This window comes from Cygnus atratus, chromosome 2 (genome assembly GCF_013377495.2).
Source record: "Cygnus atratus isolate AKBS03 ecotype Queensland, Australia chromosome 2, CAtr_DNAZoo_HiC_assembly, whole genome shotgun sequence".
Classification (NCBI taxonomy): domain Eukaryota; kingdom Metazoa; phylum Chordata; class Aves; order Anseriformes; family Anatidae; genus Cygnus; species Cygnus atratus.
In genome coordinates, this window is record NC_066363.1 from 128,889,543 (window position 1) to 128,908,914 (window position 19,372).

At 37.4% G+C, this 19,372-nt stretch overlaps 1 protein-coding gene across 4 annotated transcripts in view; it reads left to right on the top strand.

Moving 5' to 3' along the window:
- The window catches only part of ZFHX4 (zinc finger homeobox 4), a 152,935-nt gene that overhangs the window by 128,369 nt on the left and 5,194 nt on the right, over positions 1 to 19,372 (top strand). For all 4 annotated transcript variants that reach the window (XM_035546473.2, XM_035546480.2, XM_035546475.2 and 1 more), the window contains exons 6-10: positions 4,880 to 5,013; positions 5,167 to 5,367; positions 6,620 to 6,737; positions 7,530 to 12,923; positions 19,089 to 19,372. The exon at positions 19,089 to 19,372 is cut by the window's right edge and continues 5,194 nt beyond it. In XM_035546473.2, the coding sequence (XP_035402366.1) occupies positions 4,880 to 5,013; positions 5,167 to 5,367; positions 6,620 to 6,737; positions 7,530 to 12,923; positions 19,089 to 19,372 (6,131 nt within the window). The remainder of the gene's footprint in view (positions 1 to 4,879; positions 5,014 to 5,166; positions 5,368 to 6,619; positions 6,738 to 7,529; positions 12,924 to 19,088) is intronic.

Below are 19,372 nucleotides of genomic sequence, written 5' to 3' on the forward strand. Positions count from 1 at the left end.
TGCTTAGGGGACACTGCAAAGCACTTCAGGGAGTTTGTCAGCTCTCTTTTTCTCAGACAGTCCATTTATAGCTGTATAAGAGAGAATATGGTATTAAAACTCCAGAAAAAAAAAAAAAAAGAAAAAAAAAAGAGAGAAAGAGAGAAACAGAAACAGAAACAAAAAGAAAAAGAAAAAGAAAAAGAAAAAGAAAAAGAAAAAGAAAAAGAAAATGAAAAAGAAAAAGAAAAAGAAAAAGAAAAAGAAGAAAAAAAAAAAAAGCAGAAAAAAAGGATGGCATCTAGAAAAAAATCCTGAAGGGGAATTCTCAAAATTCCATCAGGATTAGTTGCTCATAAGGGCCAAGTTTAATTAGGACAAACCTATATCCAAATGCCTACTGGGTGCACTACAAAAAAACAGCATAATTGTTTTGCATTCCCATGCCAGCAATTACACAAATAACTTGCAGTAAGATTCATATACAAACAAGGGCTGAAATACATGATTGCCTTTGTGCTTTAGAGAAAGCAGTTTGTACTGTAAAATCTTAAATCTTTTAGAAACTTTATTTTCATAATCTAAATTAATTCTCCATATGTATCTTTCAGATCATCATCTTAATTTTCACTCAGCTGACAAGTATTTCTAATGACTGCATAACTGCTTATGTTTAATTGAATGTTAATTTGGGCTTTCTCGTGAATTGAGTGTTGCAAGTCTTGCCAAAGAAATCTCAGGAAAACCAATAAATTAATCACAATACTAACAAGTTAGACAGGAAAGTGGTGTGACCCCTCTTTAGCATAGAATCTATTAGATGAGAAAGGATTAACATGTATTTAGTAACACTATGTTTGTGTAAGCTGTTGTGCTGTATTGCTTACCTTATCTCAAGGAGTAGAGCTTTCAAAATGAGACTTGGCAATATGCAAGTTATATTTGTTGAATATTCATTCAGAATAGAAAAGCCTACTAATGCCTCATTTATATTGTCATTTAAATCTAGTGCCACTTTAGATTAATTATAATCCAAATTACAGCTCTATGCAATGCCAGAATTAATATGGAATTTATCCAGATTAATACATTTGCATTGAAAATGTAATATGTCTCTGCCATGGCTAAGGGGAGCACTTTTTAATAAGGTAGTAAACATGAGGAAGGATGGAAATTAACCTTCATTATTGCAATGAAAATTATCCTTTCATTCTACTCTAATTAGAAAGAATACTCTACCAGTAATTATAATTTTAGAATTATTTTGAGGCTGAATAACATCATCTAATGTGTCAGAAGTCTTAAATTATTGCAATCTTTATCAAACACATAGATTCATAAATAACTAAATAGTATTTTGATTGTAGGTTTTCCAGGATTTTATTTCCTTAGCATTCTCCCCCTTCTTAGTCACACAAACATTTATATTTTTATTTTGGGGTTTCAAAGATGCTAAGAATGTGAAGGCATCTGAATTGCAGTGAATTATGCCATTTTTGTATTAGCAATTTTACGCAAGTTAAATAATTCCGTAACTGACAGTTAATCATTGACTAGTCTATTTTGTGGCACTTATTTATAATTAAACTTAGTTTTTCAGCTAAAGTACATTATTCATCTAAAATAATGCTGTGTATTATATGTTGTAAAATGAATTACAGTTGTGTTTCACAATTAGGAAAAAAAGCAACAGTGTGTCTCAAGAATAGAAAGTGCATATTTAAAACACGAATAACAACAGTCTCTTCCTACAGCTGCTTTTTAAGCTGCCAGCATGCCAAGGGAACACCCAGCTATGAAAACAGTGCCACACTTCATGCTCAGGACCAGAATATTTTCTCTCCTCTCCCCTTCCTCCTTCAATACCCTATCTGTAAGACCATGACTTAGTTCAGCCTGTTTTTTGTTCAACTCCTTAAAACGTTGAATCCAACACAGAAAGCAGAAAGTTACCACAGCAAGAAAAGGCACTAAGTTGTAATAGCTGGATGATTTGCTTGCATGAGGAGTCAAACCTCATTTGCTTTTGGCAGCTACACTTGTGACAGGTGACGACCAGGGGGGAGTTCCGTCCTCACCATGCACAGGGGCAAGTGGCTTCACCCCAGGGCAAAAAATCAGCCCTCTTTTTGTGCAAACGTCAGTCACATATGCTTTGTTATAGGCCAGATGTAACTTCGGTCCTTTAAGAAGTAACAGTGTTTGGCACTGAATGAATCCAGCGCAACATCAACAACAAAAACAACAAAGGCTCTGTAAATTTCAACAATTTATATAAATATCATAGTAAGCATAGTAAAAAGCTGTGCTTTGTTATGCATTTATTGACCCCAGCACAGTGTTTTATGATTCTATGGTTTTATTATATTAACCACAAAAGAAAATTTAACCAAAAAATATTTGTTTTTATTGAAACAAGAACTTTGTGTTTTATGATTATTATTGGCCCTTTGAAGTAATTAAGTTGTCCTATCCTGTGGTGGAAGATGATGTGTAATATTAACCTTGTGTGTGCCCGGGCACACGCAGAATACACTCCAAGCTAAATTTCATTAGCAGTTATATGCCAATGCCAAAAACACAGTTAAATGCATTTTCTAAAATGGATTTTGGAGCAGAATTGGGATCCTAATTTCTGTAACAAAATATTGAAAACAATCTAATGTGAGAAGAGGAAGAGAAGGCAGAATTGTTTTCTTTTGGTTTTTAAATTCATCTTCCTGTATAATGGATTATACACCAGCTGAGATTCTGGCCCATTTGTCTTTATAAAGGAACATTTTAAAAGTGACATATGATAAAGGTAAGAAACAGTAGTCAACTGTTAGACATTTTTGACAGTTGGAAATGAAGAGAGGTTAATAGTTTGAACCTATCCTTCTAAAACCTGAGAAGCAACCTTTCTCTGTTAATATAGTATGTCACTTTTTTACTTTGTATAACTCTCACAGTTAAGACATTTAAATAATAATGGTGTCTTGCCAAGTAAATACAGCTAAGCCAGTGAGTACTGTATTATAATAAACCAAAATGAGTAATAAAATGGTGTCTTTTGTTGCTGTCTCATGTAGATTTTGCCTTTACAGCTTCACCAGTCCTTCAGGTTGTAGGCACAACCCTTACTGAGCCATCTAAATGATGGCTCCTCCTCCAGGAGCCGTTCCTGAGAGAGTAAAAATTCAGTGGGGCTCCAGAAAGCAGCTTGTACAGATATTAAACCTATGTTGACAAATTGGTGATTAAAAGTAGGAAAATGTGGCAAGAATAAACTTTAATTTGAGCAAGAACATGCTAGAATTACTGGCCTAAATTACACCAAAAGAAATAATTACCATCTTAGGAATGAAAAACAATGTGTGGGGAAATCAACATTAATGTATAAGTCATAAAATGTTTTTTTGTTTATTTTTTTGTTTGTTTGTTTTTAAATGCCCTTCAGAATATGTCTCTGTATGATTCAGTTTTCAATTGTTTATTATTTTACCATGAGGATTTGATATTTACCTTGAAAGTTTTTCTCTTATTTTACTTCTCTTTAATGTTGCTCTTTTAATATCGACATTGCACAAATTGTATATGATATTGATAACAATAAAAATTCTTAGTTTTGTCTACAGAAAAATACAAGCATTTTCTTTGTTCATGTTTACTTTGTTGCCAAAACATCCATGACCTTATTTTTAAATTAATCCTAGGTTATTGTGCAATGAGGTGCAATTTGTTCATTTATATGAACCTTATGTGGATTGAAAAAAATCAAGATAAATCTTCATGCACAACATACAATCAGATTACCCCTGGACTATATATTTATGTTGGGTCTGATAGCAATCAATGGTTTAGCTTCATTGCATTTCAAGATGTATTTGCACCCAGTGTCCAGTGATAGTGTCCTCACCCTGGAAATAATTTAGTTGCAAATTGACTGGAAGATGGTGAAAATTGAAAGTTAAAATTAGAAATACTCATAATAAACAGCAGAAAAAAGGTCAGATGATGCCGCACTATGATGAGATTGGAATAGTTGGTAAATGAGGTTTTGTGTTTGTCGTGAGATGTATGTGACATGCCTACCCAATGCTCTTGTAATATCCAGCCTAGCAGAAGAGATTATCTGGCAAATTGACGCTGGAAAGAATTTTCTGATGGACTGGGAAATTAGAATTGCACTCCTTTATTTGATGTGTGCAAGACTGGGCCACGTTACACAGCTAGTTCAGGCATAATATTAAATATAGTATTTAATACTTAATAGTAGAACTATCTATAGAAAACAATTATATTCTGGTTTTGATCACAAATGCCAAACTATAAAAATTCACAGTGTAAACATCTAAGGCAATCGCAAATGACTGATCTTTGTATATAATTAATATTAATTTATCTCTGAAATCCTATTCTCCACAGTATTTCTTTTAAAGCCTCACTATATTTAGCTTCAGAATTGTAACTAGGCAGGAGTTATCAAAACAGAACAATAATCATATTGCTCAGACAGTTTAGAAAAGAGAGAGGGTAATTAAACATCAGCAAATTCATTATTTTGGAAAACAGGATTTTTAAGCAAAAGCTGATTTGTTTTAATGTAATACACAAATTCACAGCGAGCTGCTAAATAAAGCATATTATTGATTAATTTTTAAAGGCAACCTAGGTTATCTAAACAGTAGAGAAGAGTCCATTTAAAAATGTGTTTATAGAGTCTCCATCAAGGATAAAAGTGTATTTTCACCTTTATACTTACCAGGGTTTTTTTTTTTTTTTTTCAATTATTTTTTTTCTCAGAACTTGAAAAAAATACCCTCAGAGACAACACAAACCTTTGGAATCACAGCCTATTTGTAAAATATGATATTTTAAAGTTTAAAATGTGTTCTTAAAAATTATGTTTTCGGAACAGGAATAGTCACACCAGAGAAGGAACCAAAAGTGAACACTGTGGTAGGGGCACAACAGCTTCTTCTGGCAAAAGAAGAGGATGGTGCAGCTAAAAAATCAAAGCCTCCAGAGGACAGTAAATTTTGTCATGAGCAGGTAAAGGAAAATGTAAGAATTTAATTGTATTCTAGAACTTTTCCAAATAACTCAAAAATAAAACAGAGATGATGTGCTATTAAAATAGCACTATCATCAAGTTATTAAAAGCATGCTGACTAATAGCCTGCATTTTAATTTGATGTTTTTCAGTTCTATCAATGTCCTTATTGTAACTACAATAGTAGGGACTCAAATCGTATCCAGATGCATGTCCTGTCACAGCATTCAATGCAACCTGTTATCTGCTGCCCCCTCTGCCAGGATGTCCTCAGCAACAAAATGCATCTCCAGCTTCATTTGACCCATCTGCACAGTGTGTCCCCTGACTGTGTGGAAAAGCTGCTCATGACAGTAAGTGTTCCAAATACTGATGTACATGCTACAGAAATGTATTCAGGCCTCGTGGCAATGTATTTGTTGTGACATAGTATTTGGGTAACATGATATGGGGAACAGGTCAGGTTTCTTAGATTCTGTTGCCAGTTCATCCAGTGACTGATGTCCCTTGGGAAAATGACTGGAGGTGGATTTCAAAGATGCTGAAAACCTGCAGTTCCTCATTGACTTTACCTTAGAAAAACAAAGCCTGTCAGTGCCTCTAAGTGCACACCCATAAAGTGGGTCTAATATTGTCCAGGTCTCAGAGGTATCATGATTCTAGTTTGGAAACAAAACAAAACAAAAAACAACAAACAGAACTTCCCTGTAAAGTATAGTTATAAAATGTAGAAATATTCCTGTGTATAACTGAGCTGTACTTTCATTATATAATATGAAAATCACTGTAATATATGAATAGTGGTTCTAGTTGGAGAATACAAGTGTCATTGTAAAATATGTCTCTATTTTTTTTTTTCCTTTCTGCCTCTACATAAAAGGCCATTTAGATTTTTCATGGGGAAGAGAAAAAAAAAGTGTGAAGCAGGTAGGGCAGTTCTTTGGGAGAAGGAACGCCTGTTTTCAAGTACCTAACCTGATTTGGGCACAGACTTGATTCGTCCCATATCTGGGATGAATGCCTTAACCAGCAAACTGTTTGAAGAAAGAATCCCATCTGAACTCACCTAAGAAATCCTGTTCTTGACTGAGAAATTGCACAGGCCATATCAAAACAATAAATTTCTGTGAAAAATAAAGTCTCAACATTACACAAATCAATGTCAGTAAATACACAGTCAGGTGTAGAATGTTATTATTAAGTTGTAGATTCAGTTAGAAAACAGATCTCCCAAGACAGCCTAGTGCCTTAGTTCTAGTTGTCTTGCGTTTTTAGTAGGTCATGTACTTGGAAATCTCAGATCCAGCTCTTTAAGGATTCGTTTCTGTATCCATAGACAACTCCTTCATTTAAAATGTTGTGGTGGTAGGCCAACCACCTCATTGTGACTAAAATGAAAAAAAAAAAAAGAATAAGAAAAAAAAAAAAAAGGAAAAAAGAATTGAAAGGGCTCTTTAATGAGCAATATATAATTGGAGATCAACAAAACCAATTTAGTTTTCTTTCTTCTTTTCTTTTAATACTGCTGTAATAATTTAATACTGCTGTATAATACTAAATAGTGTGACTTTTCCTTTAATAATACTGTGTTCTTGGCTTTCAAAGGTTCCTGTACCAGATGTCATGATGCCTAATAGTATGCTATTGCCAGCAGCTGCTTCAGAGAAATCTGAACGTGACACACCTGCAACCATCACGGCAGAGGGATCTGGGAAATATTCAGGTATGCAAGAAATAGCCCAGACACGTAAAAGCTAGGTATGGACAATTTAGGAATAAACCACTTGTTTCTTTCTTAGTAAAGTGAATCCTTTTTGGCTTGCATATAGCCACAGAGATAAAAAAAGAGAGAAGTATCAAGGGGCCTGAATTTGGCTATCTGCACCCATGCAAAGCTACTAAGATATACGTGTATATGAGAATGGTTTCTTGCAGTAGAGGTAAAATTAATCATGCAGTAGTGCCTAACCTCTTTGAAGGTAAGACCCTCCTTGTTTACCCAACGAATAAGGCCCAGTCCTAAAACACAGTGGCACTTTCACCAGCTTCTGTGGGGAACGTTAGGCGAATAACCCTGACTTCATTTGCAATAATAGGTTTCTTATCCTGTACTCTTATCACACTCTGTGCTGGGAAGCTGCTTTGCTGTCTCTCACAGCAAGCTCCTCCCTCTGCCCTCAGACCACTTTCCTCCTAGCCTATCTTTTTAATCACCTGTCCTAACTATTGTCCCCATTTCTACTCCCTCCCTCATTCTTACTGTTTAATACTCACATTATACCAATAAACTCCTACCTTATCAAAAAGAGAAGCCCTGTGCTGCTATTGGGCCAACTGTTACTGTCACTCTGATCATCATGCTTGCATTTTATTACTTATATTAACACACAGCATACATAGCCTCTCTTGATTTCCAATCGAAAACAAACAAACAACAACAACAACAACAAAAACACTAATATTATGTGCTATTCCCTTCTACCTGCATAAAAGACACTTCACTTTCTTTAACTAGGTGAAAGTCCTGTGGATGAAAAAAGTACTCCTGGGATGGATGAATCAAAAGCTGGAATGGAAATTAAGAATGAGGAACAGAAGCAACCTAAGGAATCTACTGAGACAGCAGATTGGAATAAGAGTAGCAGTAAAGATGTAAAGACCACTGACTCAATGCCAGATCAGCTAAATGAACAGCAGAAGAAGCAACAGCTCTCTGTTTCTGACCGCCATGTCTATAAGTACCGTTGTAACCATTGTAGCTTGGCTTTTAAGACTATGCAGAAGCTTCAGATACATTCCCAATATCATGCTATTCGGGCGGCTACCATGTGTAGCCTTTGCCAACGTAGCTTCCGTACATTCCAGGCTTTAAAAAAACACTTGGAAGCAGGCCACCCTGAACTCAATGAAGCTGAACTTCAGCAGCTGTGCGCATCTTTACCTGTCAATGGTGAACTCTGGGCAGAAAGTGAAAATATGGGACAAGATGATCATGCACTCGAACAGGAAATAGAAAGAGATTATGAGATGGATCAGGAAGGAAAAGCAAGTCCTGTAGGAAGTGATAGTAGCTCTATTCCAGATGATACGGGCTCGGAACCAAAGCGGACCTTACCTTTCAGAAAAGGGCCAAATTTTACTATGGAAAAATTTCTAGATCCGTCTCGCCCATATAAGTGTACAGTGTGTAAAGAGTCTTTCACCCAAAAGAACATTCTCTTGGTCCACTATAACTCAGTCTCCCATCTACATAAACTCAAAAAGGTTTTGCAGGAAGCATCAAGTCCTGTCCCTCAAGAAACTAACAGCAGCACTGACAACAAACCCTACAAGTGCAGCATTTGTAATGTTGCATATAGCCAAAGTTCTACGTTGGAAATCCATATGAGATCTGTGCTTCATCAGACAAAGGCAAGGGCTGCAAAATTAGAACCAAGTGGTAATATAAGTAGCGGAAATAGTGTAGCAGGGAATGTTAATAGCCCCAGCCAAGGAATGCTAGATTCTATGAGCTTACCAGCAGTTAACAGCAAAGAAACACATTTAGATGCCAAAGAACTAAATAAAAAGCAAGCTTCTGAATTAATTTCTGCTCAGCCTACACATCACCCACCCCAATCACCAGCACAACTTCAAATGCAACTACAGCATGAACTGCAACAGCAAGCTGCGTTTTTTCAACCCCAATTTCTAAACCCAGCTTTTTTGCCTCACTTTCCGATGACACCAGAAACACTCTTACAATTTCAACAGCCTCAGTTCCTTTTCCCATTCTATATACCTGGGACAGAATTTAGCTTAAGCCCAGATCTGGGTTTGCCTGGTTCTGCCACATTCGGTATGCCTGGAATGGCTGGTATGACAGGATCACTGCTAGAAGATTTGAAGCAGCAGATTCAAACTCAGCACCATGTGGGCCAAACACAGCTTCAGATACTGCAGCAACAAGCACAACAGTACCAATCCACTCAACCCCAACTTCAGTCTCAAAAACAGCAGCAGCAAAGCAACAAGCTGATGAAAGCAGAGCAAAACAGCTTAGTAAGTACTGACTGCCAGTTGATAAAGGATATGCCATCATATAAGGAGTCCGAAGAGATTTCTGAGAAACAAGAGAAGCCAAAGCAAGAATTTACTAATGAGAATGAAGGACTAAAAGAAAACAAAGACATGAAGAAGCCAAAATCCTCAGAACCAGCCATCCCACCACCCAGAATAGCTTCTGGAGCAAGGGGGAATGCAGCCAAGGCTTTGTTGGAGAACTTTGGGTTTGAGTTAGTTATCCAATACAATGAGAACAGACAAAAAGTGCAGAAAAAAAGCAAGACTGGTGAAGGTGAAAATACAGACAAACTGGAATGTGGAACCTGCAGTAAGCTCTTTTCCAATATTCTTATTTTGAAGAGTCACCAAGAACATGTGCATGGACAATTTTTTCCATATGGAGCATTAGAAAAGTTTGCCCGGCAGTACAGGGAGGCATATGACAAGCTTTATCCAATTTCTCCATCTTCTCCAGAAACACCGCCGCCACCACCACCACCTCCTCCACCGCCTCCACCTCCTCCTCCAACTCCTTCTCAGCCTTCTTCAGCTGGGGCTGGAAAAATTCAAAACACAACTCCCACTCCTTTACAAGCTCCACCACCCACACCACCACCACCACCTCCTCCACCACCACCACCTCCTCCACCACCACCACCACCATCAGCCCCACCTCAAGTCCAGCTTCCTGTTTCACTTGATCTCCCACTCTTCCCTCCAATTATGATGCAGCCAGTGCAGCATCCTGCACTGCCTCCTCAGCTTGCCCTCCAGTTGCCACCAATGGATACTTTGTCTGCAGATCTTACCCAGCTTTGTCAGCAGCAGCTGGGCTTAGATCCCAATTTCCTGCGCCACTCTCAGTTCAAGCGCCCACGTACAAGAATTACAGATGACCAGTTAAAAATATTGCGGGCTTATTTTGATATTAACAATTCCCCAAGCGAAGAACAAATCCAAGAAATGGCTGAGAAGTCTGGTCTTTCACAGAAAGTTATCAAGCACTGGTTTCGTAATACACTGTTTAAAGAACGACAGAGAAATAAAGATTCTCCATATAACTTCAGCAACCCTCCCATAACAGTGTTGGAAGATATCAGAATAGATCCCCAACCTTCAACTGTAGAACCTTACAAGTCTGATGCATCTTTCAGCAAGAGATCATCTAGGACACGATTTACTGACTACCAGCTTCGTGTCCTCCAAGACTTCTTTGATACAAATGCTTATCCAAAGGATGATGAAATTGAACAACTTTCAACTGTTCTTAACCTACCTACTCGAGTTATTGTTGTATGGTTCCAAAATGCACGACAAAAAGCTCGCAAAAGTTACGAAAATCAAGCTGAAACTAAAGACAATGAGAAAAGGGAATTGACAAATGAGCGCTACATTCGAACTAGTAACATGCAATATCAGTGCAAAAAGTGCAGTGTAGTTTTTCCCAGGATCTTTGATTTGATTACACACCAGAAAAAGCAGTGTTATAAAGATGAAGATGATGATGCTCAAGATGAAAGCCAAACTGAAGATTCCATGGATGCCTCTGATCAAACAGTGTATAAGAACTGCACAGTTTCAGGCCAAAGTGACTCATCAAAAAGCCTGGCAGTCACAGCAGCAAGCTCTGGCTCTGGTTCTAGTACTCCTTTGATTCCATCACCCAAACCAGAACCTGAGAAGGCTTCTCCTAAACCGGAGTCCACAGAAAAACCAAAACAAAATGAAACCATCTCTAAGCAAACTGATACAACTTCCCAAAGCACCAAACCAGTACAGTCTGCTCCAGTAAACCCTTCTGATCCTCAGCCCTCAGCCTCTCAACCACAGCAACAAAAACCACCACAAATAGTAGGGAGACCTCCTTCTGCATCACAAACTACACCTGTTCCATCCAGTCCTTTACCAATTTCAATGACTCCTCTACAGAACAGTCTACCTCCTCAGTTATTACAGTACCAATGTGATCAGTGTACAGTTGCCTTTCCAACTCTAGAACTTTGGCAAGAGCACCAGCACATGCATTTCCTAGCAGCCCAAAACCAATTTCTTCACTCACAGTTTTTAGAAAGACCAATGGATATGCCCTATATGATATTTGACCCCAATAATCCTTTGATGACTGGACAGTTACTTAATAGTTCTCTTGCTCAGATGCCACCACAGACTGGTTCATCACACACGACACACCCTGTTACAGTTTCTGGTTCCATGAAACGAAAATTGGATGATAAAGAAGACAATAACTGTAGTGAGAAAGAGGGAGGAAACAGTGGAGAAGATCAACATCGCGATAAACGTTTAAGAACTACAATTACTCCAGAGCAGCTGGAAATACTTTATGAAAAGTACCTATTAGATTCCAACCCCACCAGAAAGATGTTAGATCACATTGCACGTGAAGTGGGACTTAAAAAGAGAGTTGTACAAGTCTGGTTTCAGAATACAAGAGCCCGAGAAAGAAAGGGACAATTCCGTGCAGTTGGTCCAGCCCAGTCCCATAAAAGATGTCCTTTTTGTCGAGCTCTGTTTAAAGCAAAATCAGCTTTAGAAAGTCATATTCGCTCTCGACATTGGAATGAAGGGAAACAGGCAGGTTATAGTTTGCCTCCAAGTCCTTTGATATCAACTGAAGACGGAGGAGAAAGTCCCCAAAAGTACATATTTTTTGATTACCCATCATTGTCATTAGCAAAAACTGAATTATCAAGTGAAAATGAATTAGCCTCCACTGTATCAACCCCTGTTAGCAAAACTGCAGAAATGTCACCGAAGAATCTCTTAAGTCCTTCTTCTTTTAAAGCAGAGTCTAATGAGGATATAGAAAATTTGAATGCCCCTCCTACTGACTCTGGATATGATCAAAACAAGACTGACTTTGATGAGACTTCGTCAATTAATACAGCAATTAGTGATGCCACGACAGGAGATGAGGGGAACAATGAAATGGAAAGCACGACTGGCAGTTCAGGGGATGCAAAGCCTGCATCACCTCCCAAAGAACCAAAAACACTTGCAAATGATATGCTAACAAAAGCTGCAACTACACCTACAAATGAGAATACTGATGATAAATTTCTCTTTTCCCTAACAAGCCCCTCAATACATTTCAGTGACAAGGATGGTGATCATGACCAAAGTTACTACATTACTGATGACCCCGATGATAATGCTGACCGCAGTGAAACTTCAAGCATAGCTGATCCAAGTTCACCTAATCCATTTGGAGCTAGCAATCCCTTTAAATCCAAAAACAGTGATCGGCCAGGCCACAAACGTTTCCGAACGCAAATGAGTAACCTCCAGCTTAAAGTTCTCAAGGCTTGCTTTAGTGACTACCGGACTCCAACAATGCAAGAATGTGAAATGCTAGGGAATGAGATTGGTCTGCCCAAACGTGTGGTCCAAGTTTGGTTTCAGAATGCACGGGCTAAAGAAAAGAAATTCAAAATTAACATAGGGAAGCCATTCATGATAAATCAGACTGGGCCTGATGGAACAAAGCCTGAATGCTCTCTATGTGGTGTGAAATATTCCGCACGTTTGTCCATAAGAGATCACATATTTTCCAAACAACATATTACAAAAGTGAGAGAAACTGTGGGAAGTCAGCTAGATCGGGAGAAAGATTATTTAGCTCCTACAACAGTTAGACAGCTGATGGCACAGCAAGAATTGGATCGCATAAAGAAGGCTACCGATGTGCTAGGATTAACAGTACAGCAACCAGGCATGATGGACAGCAGTTCTCTTCATGGTATCAGTTTGCCAGCAGCTTATCCAGGACTCCCTGGCCTTCCTCCTGTTCTTCTGCCTGGAATGAATGGTCCATCCTCCTTACCTGGATTTCCACAAAGTTCAAACAGTAAGTCTATAAGGGGATGATTTTCTTGTTTTATTAATTTGATCAACTGGCCTAGTCACCATCCCCTTCTAAAACAGCATATTATGCATTCATATCACTGTGTGATGGAACACTGGAACAGATTGCCCATAGAGGTTGTGGAGTCTCCTTCCTTGGAGAGCTTCAAAAGCCACCTGGACATGGTCTTGGGCAACCTGCTAAATGTTTCCATGCCTGTGCAGGGAGTTTGGAGCAGATGACCTCCAGAGGTCCCTTTCACTTTAACCATTCTGTGACCCTGCAATTCTGTGATGCTTATGAGGCTGGTGTGCGTAGCTAAAAAATATTGCAATAAGGCATACTCAGTGCAATTCTGAATTGTTGCTGCAGCCTGGATGATATCTCTGTTTTCCCTAAACAGAAAAATATAATTTTAATTGAAATCTAATCAACAGAAATGTTTTTAGTCTATATTAGGCTTCTGTAACATCACCAGTGTAATAATAGCAATGTTACACGGGATTTTTTTTTTCTGAATGATGTTGCTGTAGGCAAAACGTGGATTAGAATTTTGTCTGTAACATTTTTGTATGCAAACATTTAAAATAATGTCTGATGAAGTGCAGAATTATTATTCCCATACTAGTGGATCATCAGGCATTTGGTCCACACCTTAAGTCAGTTCAATCTGTTGTTTAATTGACAATAAATACTAAAAAAAGAATGTTGCCTAAGACCCTCTACAATATTTCTGAATAATTGACTGATAGAATAAGTTTTCTGTTGAAGGTGATTACTAATGGTAGTTTCATTGTTGCCCATATTCCAGGGGTATCCGAATATCTCTTAACCCTAATTGGTAAAATTATTGCAGACATGCAACATTACACTTGGACTTGTGCTTTTAAACTGAACACATAACTGTTTTGCTGAGGTTGAATCTGTTTTTTGCTCAAATTGGAAATCACTTCTTCTTGAAATAACTAACTAAACTTAAAGAATCAAATTTTCTGCAGAATGATGTGTTTAGTCCTCAAAAATGAAGCTTTTGTGTGTGTGTGTGTGTGTATGTGTAATAGGCTCCAATTTTGCAGTCAGAGTTCACTGTGAGTACAGCCTTGCAGACTGAAGGTCATTTATCCTCTAATTTTACACGTATCAAATACATGCACACCAGAGGTAGGGAGTTGGTTGAGATACTTCACCTCACTTTATCCAGTAATTCCATTTGCTGTTGGTCTCTAAATTTTTATTTATTTATTTATTTATTTATTTATTTATTTTGGCAAGTAAGGTAGGGGCTTAATCACTAGTATTGTTAGGCAAACTAAGACTTAAGCAATATCTTCTCTGCTACGCAGCTCTGGTTTGATTGATGATGATGATGTTATTGTTTCCCTAAGTGGTGGTCAAAGCATCTTGCTTTTCTCTTCATTGGATCAGAATGGCTTTCCTTCCACAATGGAGTCTCTGGCTGACTGCCCTCTGGCTTTTGTCAAACATTTATTGGCACAGAGAGTGCATATAAAGGAAATATAAAGTTGTTGTATTTCCTTCTTAATGGCATACAGTGTCCAGGTCCAAAAATGGCTGGTCATTGTTCATTAAAATTATAGATATGGTTTCTCCATATAACTTTGCTAAATAGATTCTGTTAGTTTGACCTTCAGGTAAAATAGGCTCCAGAAAACTCAGACTTGAGCTATACTAGTAAAATAAATTTGCTTGGGAACATACCATTACATTGTCCTAGTCTCAAAAACAGGAAGTCCACATTCAAAGTGACACCTGGGAATGGCTGAACACCCATGGTAGCCTCTCAGTTGTTCCCAGGTGTTGTTTAGGAGGATGTTACTTGGCGTCGGCCAGAACTGTGCCAACGTCCTTTCTCACTGTTTAACTTCAAAAATAACCAAGTTCAGTTTTTAGGAAATGTTCTCTGGTACTGTTTAACTTACTGGCATCAATTCAGCCTCAGAATCTAAGTTTTGCTGTTAATAGTATAAAAACAGAATGCCAGGTAAACAGGCCAACTGTTGCATAGTAACTTACTTTTTATATTTTCTAATTTCCACAAATTAGGTCTTCTCTAAGACAAACTTAAATCATTAGTACCATAGCCTACACAGTGCTCTGACAATTGAGATGGATTTTTAGCCCCTTTCATCTTGCATCTTCTTAAGGTTAATTAGCCCATCGTGGGCAAAAGCCCGCTGTGTAAAACAGCTAGTAGAGTCTTGTTTATTTCCCTTCTGCCAAATGTTAAATAGCCCCCGTATTCCCTTTTTGTTCCTTGGCAAATACTTACATTCATAAATCTCCATTCCCTAATGATACAAAATGGAGCAGTTATAGTGAATGGAAATAATAGATTATTTTAATCATTCATTATATATATTGAAAGAAAAAAAAAAAAAGTAGTATACTCAGATTTTCTCCAGTATGTACTCAACACCAGTATTTCCTGCACCTAATTAGCCCATTTCTATTTTCTTATATACCCTGCTTTGGTTGATAATTCAGATTTATATTTGATGCTAAGTATTTAAGAATGATTTGTTTGGAAGCAGGCTTCCAAGCAGGCTTTTCTTGGGTACGGTTCTTCTAGCAGTGTTTGTATTCTCAGTCAGCAGGACAATTGTTCTGCATCATTCTTTACGTGAAGGATTTTCTGAAGCTAACTCCCTAATGACTATCCTATACTTCAACTCTACTTCTTGTGAATTCTTCTACAACTGTGTCATTTCTTCTCTTTTGGCCCCAATTCTGAAAATGCACTTCAGAAGAAATCTCACTAGGACCTCTTATATTCAAATATTTACCTGTTCTCATTGATGCTTACAGGGTTGGTATTTCCTGTTGTAAAACACATCTATTCTGTCCTACATGCTTGTTTAAAGGACAAATGTCAGAATTAGTACAATACTCACTTTTGAAGAAAATATCTGCTGTTTGCTAAGACAGGGAACTTCTGAAATTACAGTAATAAGCATCAAATTTAAAATTCTCTTTTGTGCTTCTCTTTACTCATGCTAGACGGAGAACTGAGCCTTTTTATTTTCACTTATATTATGAGGGATTTCACTTGCATCCAACATTGCTCTTTATGAGTTCCCAAAAAGGAGTAAAAACAACTAACTTTTGCAAAATACTATTCTTTTCTAAATAAAATATTTGTTTTTACAACAGGTTTGAAATGGAACAATAGTGCTAAATCACATGAGGGAAATATTTATACAATGCTTCATTTTATCTCCTTTATATATTGCTCAGACTGGACTTCTATTTGCAAAGTTTATTACACTTATCAAAATAAGATTAATTTCTCCATTTCTGACTGAAAGGACCCATTAACTTTAAATTCAGTTATTTGGTTCTGAAACGAGTGTTTTGCAATGTCAAAGTTATTGTGTGGTTCTAGACTGATGTATCCAAGTATATTCTCACCTATGGGATACATTTCTGTAGGTAACATAATTATATCATCTTGTGGGCATCAAATACTGAGTGAGTTCTCAATGGCATTGCTTTGTTTGCTCAGCATAATTCGTAATATGGAGTTATTGGTGGAATTGTAATACATACAGAATACATACACAATTTTATTTCTGGCTTGTCTTTGTTCTTCAAGTACCTTATTGTTTTCTAGATGACTGTAGATAGAAGAGTTCACCTGCTTTTTTTAAGCTGTTCTTGAAATTCACATTCTTTTTTCTTCTTAGCTTTGTGTTTTTGCCTGTGATGCCTTGCAGAAAACTAGTGCTTCATCTTGCCTCTAGCTATTAATAGTGGTTCTATGAACCTTTTAATGTCATCTTCATTACCATAGTTTTTTTTGCATATCACTTAAACCTGGGCTGCCTTGAAGATTCACAGCAGCTTTTTCCAAGAATGCACACATCTCTGGGTAATATGTACTTAGTGGTTTTTAAAATCTTATCAAGAGGGAAATTGATTCAGCAGCAATTACTTTCCTTGTTATTAGGGCACTAAATTCTGTTCTCTGTTTGCTTTTGGCCCATTGGTAGCAGTTTCATTTCTATATTTTTAGTCCTCTGATTCCTCTAAGAGAAAGAGAAATCTCTCCTTTTTTGGAGTCACTTAAAAGAGTTTAGGAAGATTAGAATGTTTCTTCATGATTAGTGAATTTTCTATTTTACATCTCTCATGACTGAAAATGGAGCATTTCTTTCATCACATTTTGTTCATTTAGTTTTTATACCCTCAGCTCCACCTTTAACTTTCAATAAAATAGGTGGATTTCACTCTTCTAGAGTAGCTAGTATGGATATTTAAATGCATTCTCAGCTTTCAACTAAATTCCAAAGAATATCTGAAAAATGCAATAGATCTTGGCTGCTCATCATCAACGTGAGCAGAATGAAGACAACATGATGTGTAAGGGTTGAAGAGATTAAGAATAGAAAGAAATCAGAAAAAATTGTTAGTAGCCGACAGTCCAAAAACCATGACAGAGCTGGGGCAGCAGTTCATACTGATTGCATCATTCATGAGTTTTCCATCTACAGTATTTATCATCTGAAACATTTTCAGCAGACTTCATACTCAATTGCCTGTTACTTCCTGTTGAAAGCATAGGGGCAAACAATAGCATCTTCCATGTCACTGTGCAGTAACTGTGACAATTACCCACTTCTTAATTATAACTGTTGTGACTTGTTTCACCGTACTATCTAATCCATGTTCACGATGCTTTTTAACTCCTTAGTGTTTCCCTACCATTGAATAGGAGTAATGACACAGCGACAAACATTAAATGGCCTCTTTTTAAATCTGATAATTATTCTCTTTGAATCCTAATTGCTTCATTCCTAAGTAATGCTAAGCACCTGGATATTGATGATTTAAGCATCATTCTTGTTCACTCCATTAATGCTTCCTAGTAGCTAATACCCATCTAACCGCCATTACAGAGACTGCATTTATTGTTCTCTTATCCATGCACAAGTAAGCTGTTCACTTTGCTTTACTTTTACAATTCTGTGAGCATCACACACTTCGTGTGTTCTTTCCTCTAGCAAACTTACTTGCCTGAAGAAATGACAATGGGTGTAATGTACAGCCCCTTAGAGTTAGTTGCCTTTTCTACCCTGTGCCATCATTTAATTTTCTGAGCAACTATACATCTCACAGAAGTTGCTTTTTAATAGACTGTTACCAGCCACTGCACTATATTGGGTACTTGAAACACAGAAAAGATTTTTTCCATTAATATATGAGACATACTTCTTGTGTGTATGCACCCTCCAGACAGAACCCAGTCCATCCTTAGGTTGCTTTCTCTAATGAGGTGGAGGACATCATGTCTGCATGTTTCAAGTAAGCCGAGAACAGCAGCGTTCCTGTGTCAATGTATTTTAGTGCTATTACACTTATTTCCCAGCAAATACAGCACTGACCTGATTGTCACTGTAAAGAAAAGCTCTGTTCAAAGTCTCAAAAATGAAAATGTAAGCTGTGTGGTGTCCCAGTAATGAATAGTGTTGACCTGGTTGCTTGTTCTGTTAGATTTTTGAGTGGTTATTTCCTGTTGATATTTCCTTATCTAAACATCTTTCTTTCTTTATTATTATTGCTTTTTCCCCCAGCAATTTGGATAAAGATTCCTTTTTATTTGAGAGCTAATTACTTGTAGTGAGCACCATAATTACCAGGTTTCTTAGGTGAAGGATGTGTGGGTTATATCATCCCAGAGGCACGATAAAAATTAGTTAAAATGAACAACAAAGTAGAGATCTCTCAAAGTATCAATTAGAGGGAAGCACTCTCACTGTGCTTAATGCTTCTTTTTTAATAATCTACAACTGAGCCTATGGAAGAAAATGAAGAAAAAGGAGAGTGTTATTTCTACAGGTATGAATCTGATCCTGCTAATGGATCTGGTTTGACTTCCACTGCCTTTTGTGGGACTTTTCTATAGACAGAGATTCATGCACGATCCCCATGCTAGTAGAATCAGAATTGTAAAGTGAGTAAAATATGTTGTTTTGCTGTAGATTGTTTATTGTGAATTTGAGGCTGTAAGATTCACAGAAATGTACTAAAAGCCTTTTTAAAGTGTGGTTTATTCATGCCATACGTAATTCCAGAACACTTGAGAAATGCTGAATGTTAAAATCTGTATTTTCCCTTGTGCATTGATGACAGTCATATTTTTGTTTTCAGCTTTAACATCTCCTGGTGCAGGCATGCTTGGGTTTCCTACTTCAGCTACTTCGTCTCCTGCCCTGTCTCTCAGCAGTGCCCCCTCCAAACCTTTGCTGCAGACTCCACCACCACCACCTCCACCACCACCACCACCACCACCTCCACCACCTCCTCCTCCTCCTCCTCCTCCTCCCTCCTCCTCTTTGTCAGGACAGCAGACAGAGCAACAGAGCAAAGAATCTGATAAAAAAAATACTATTAACAAGCCAAACAAGGTCAAAAAAATCAAAGAGGAGGAATTA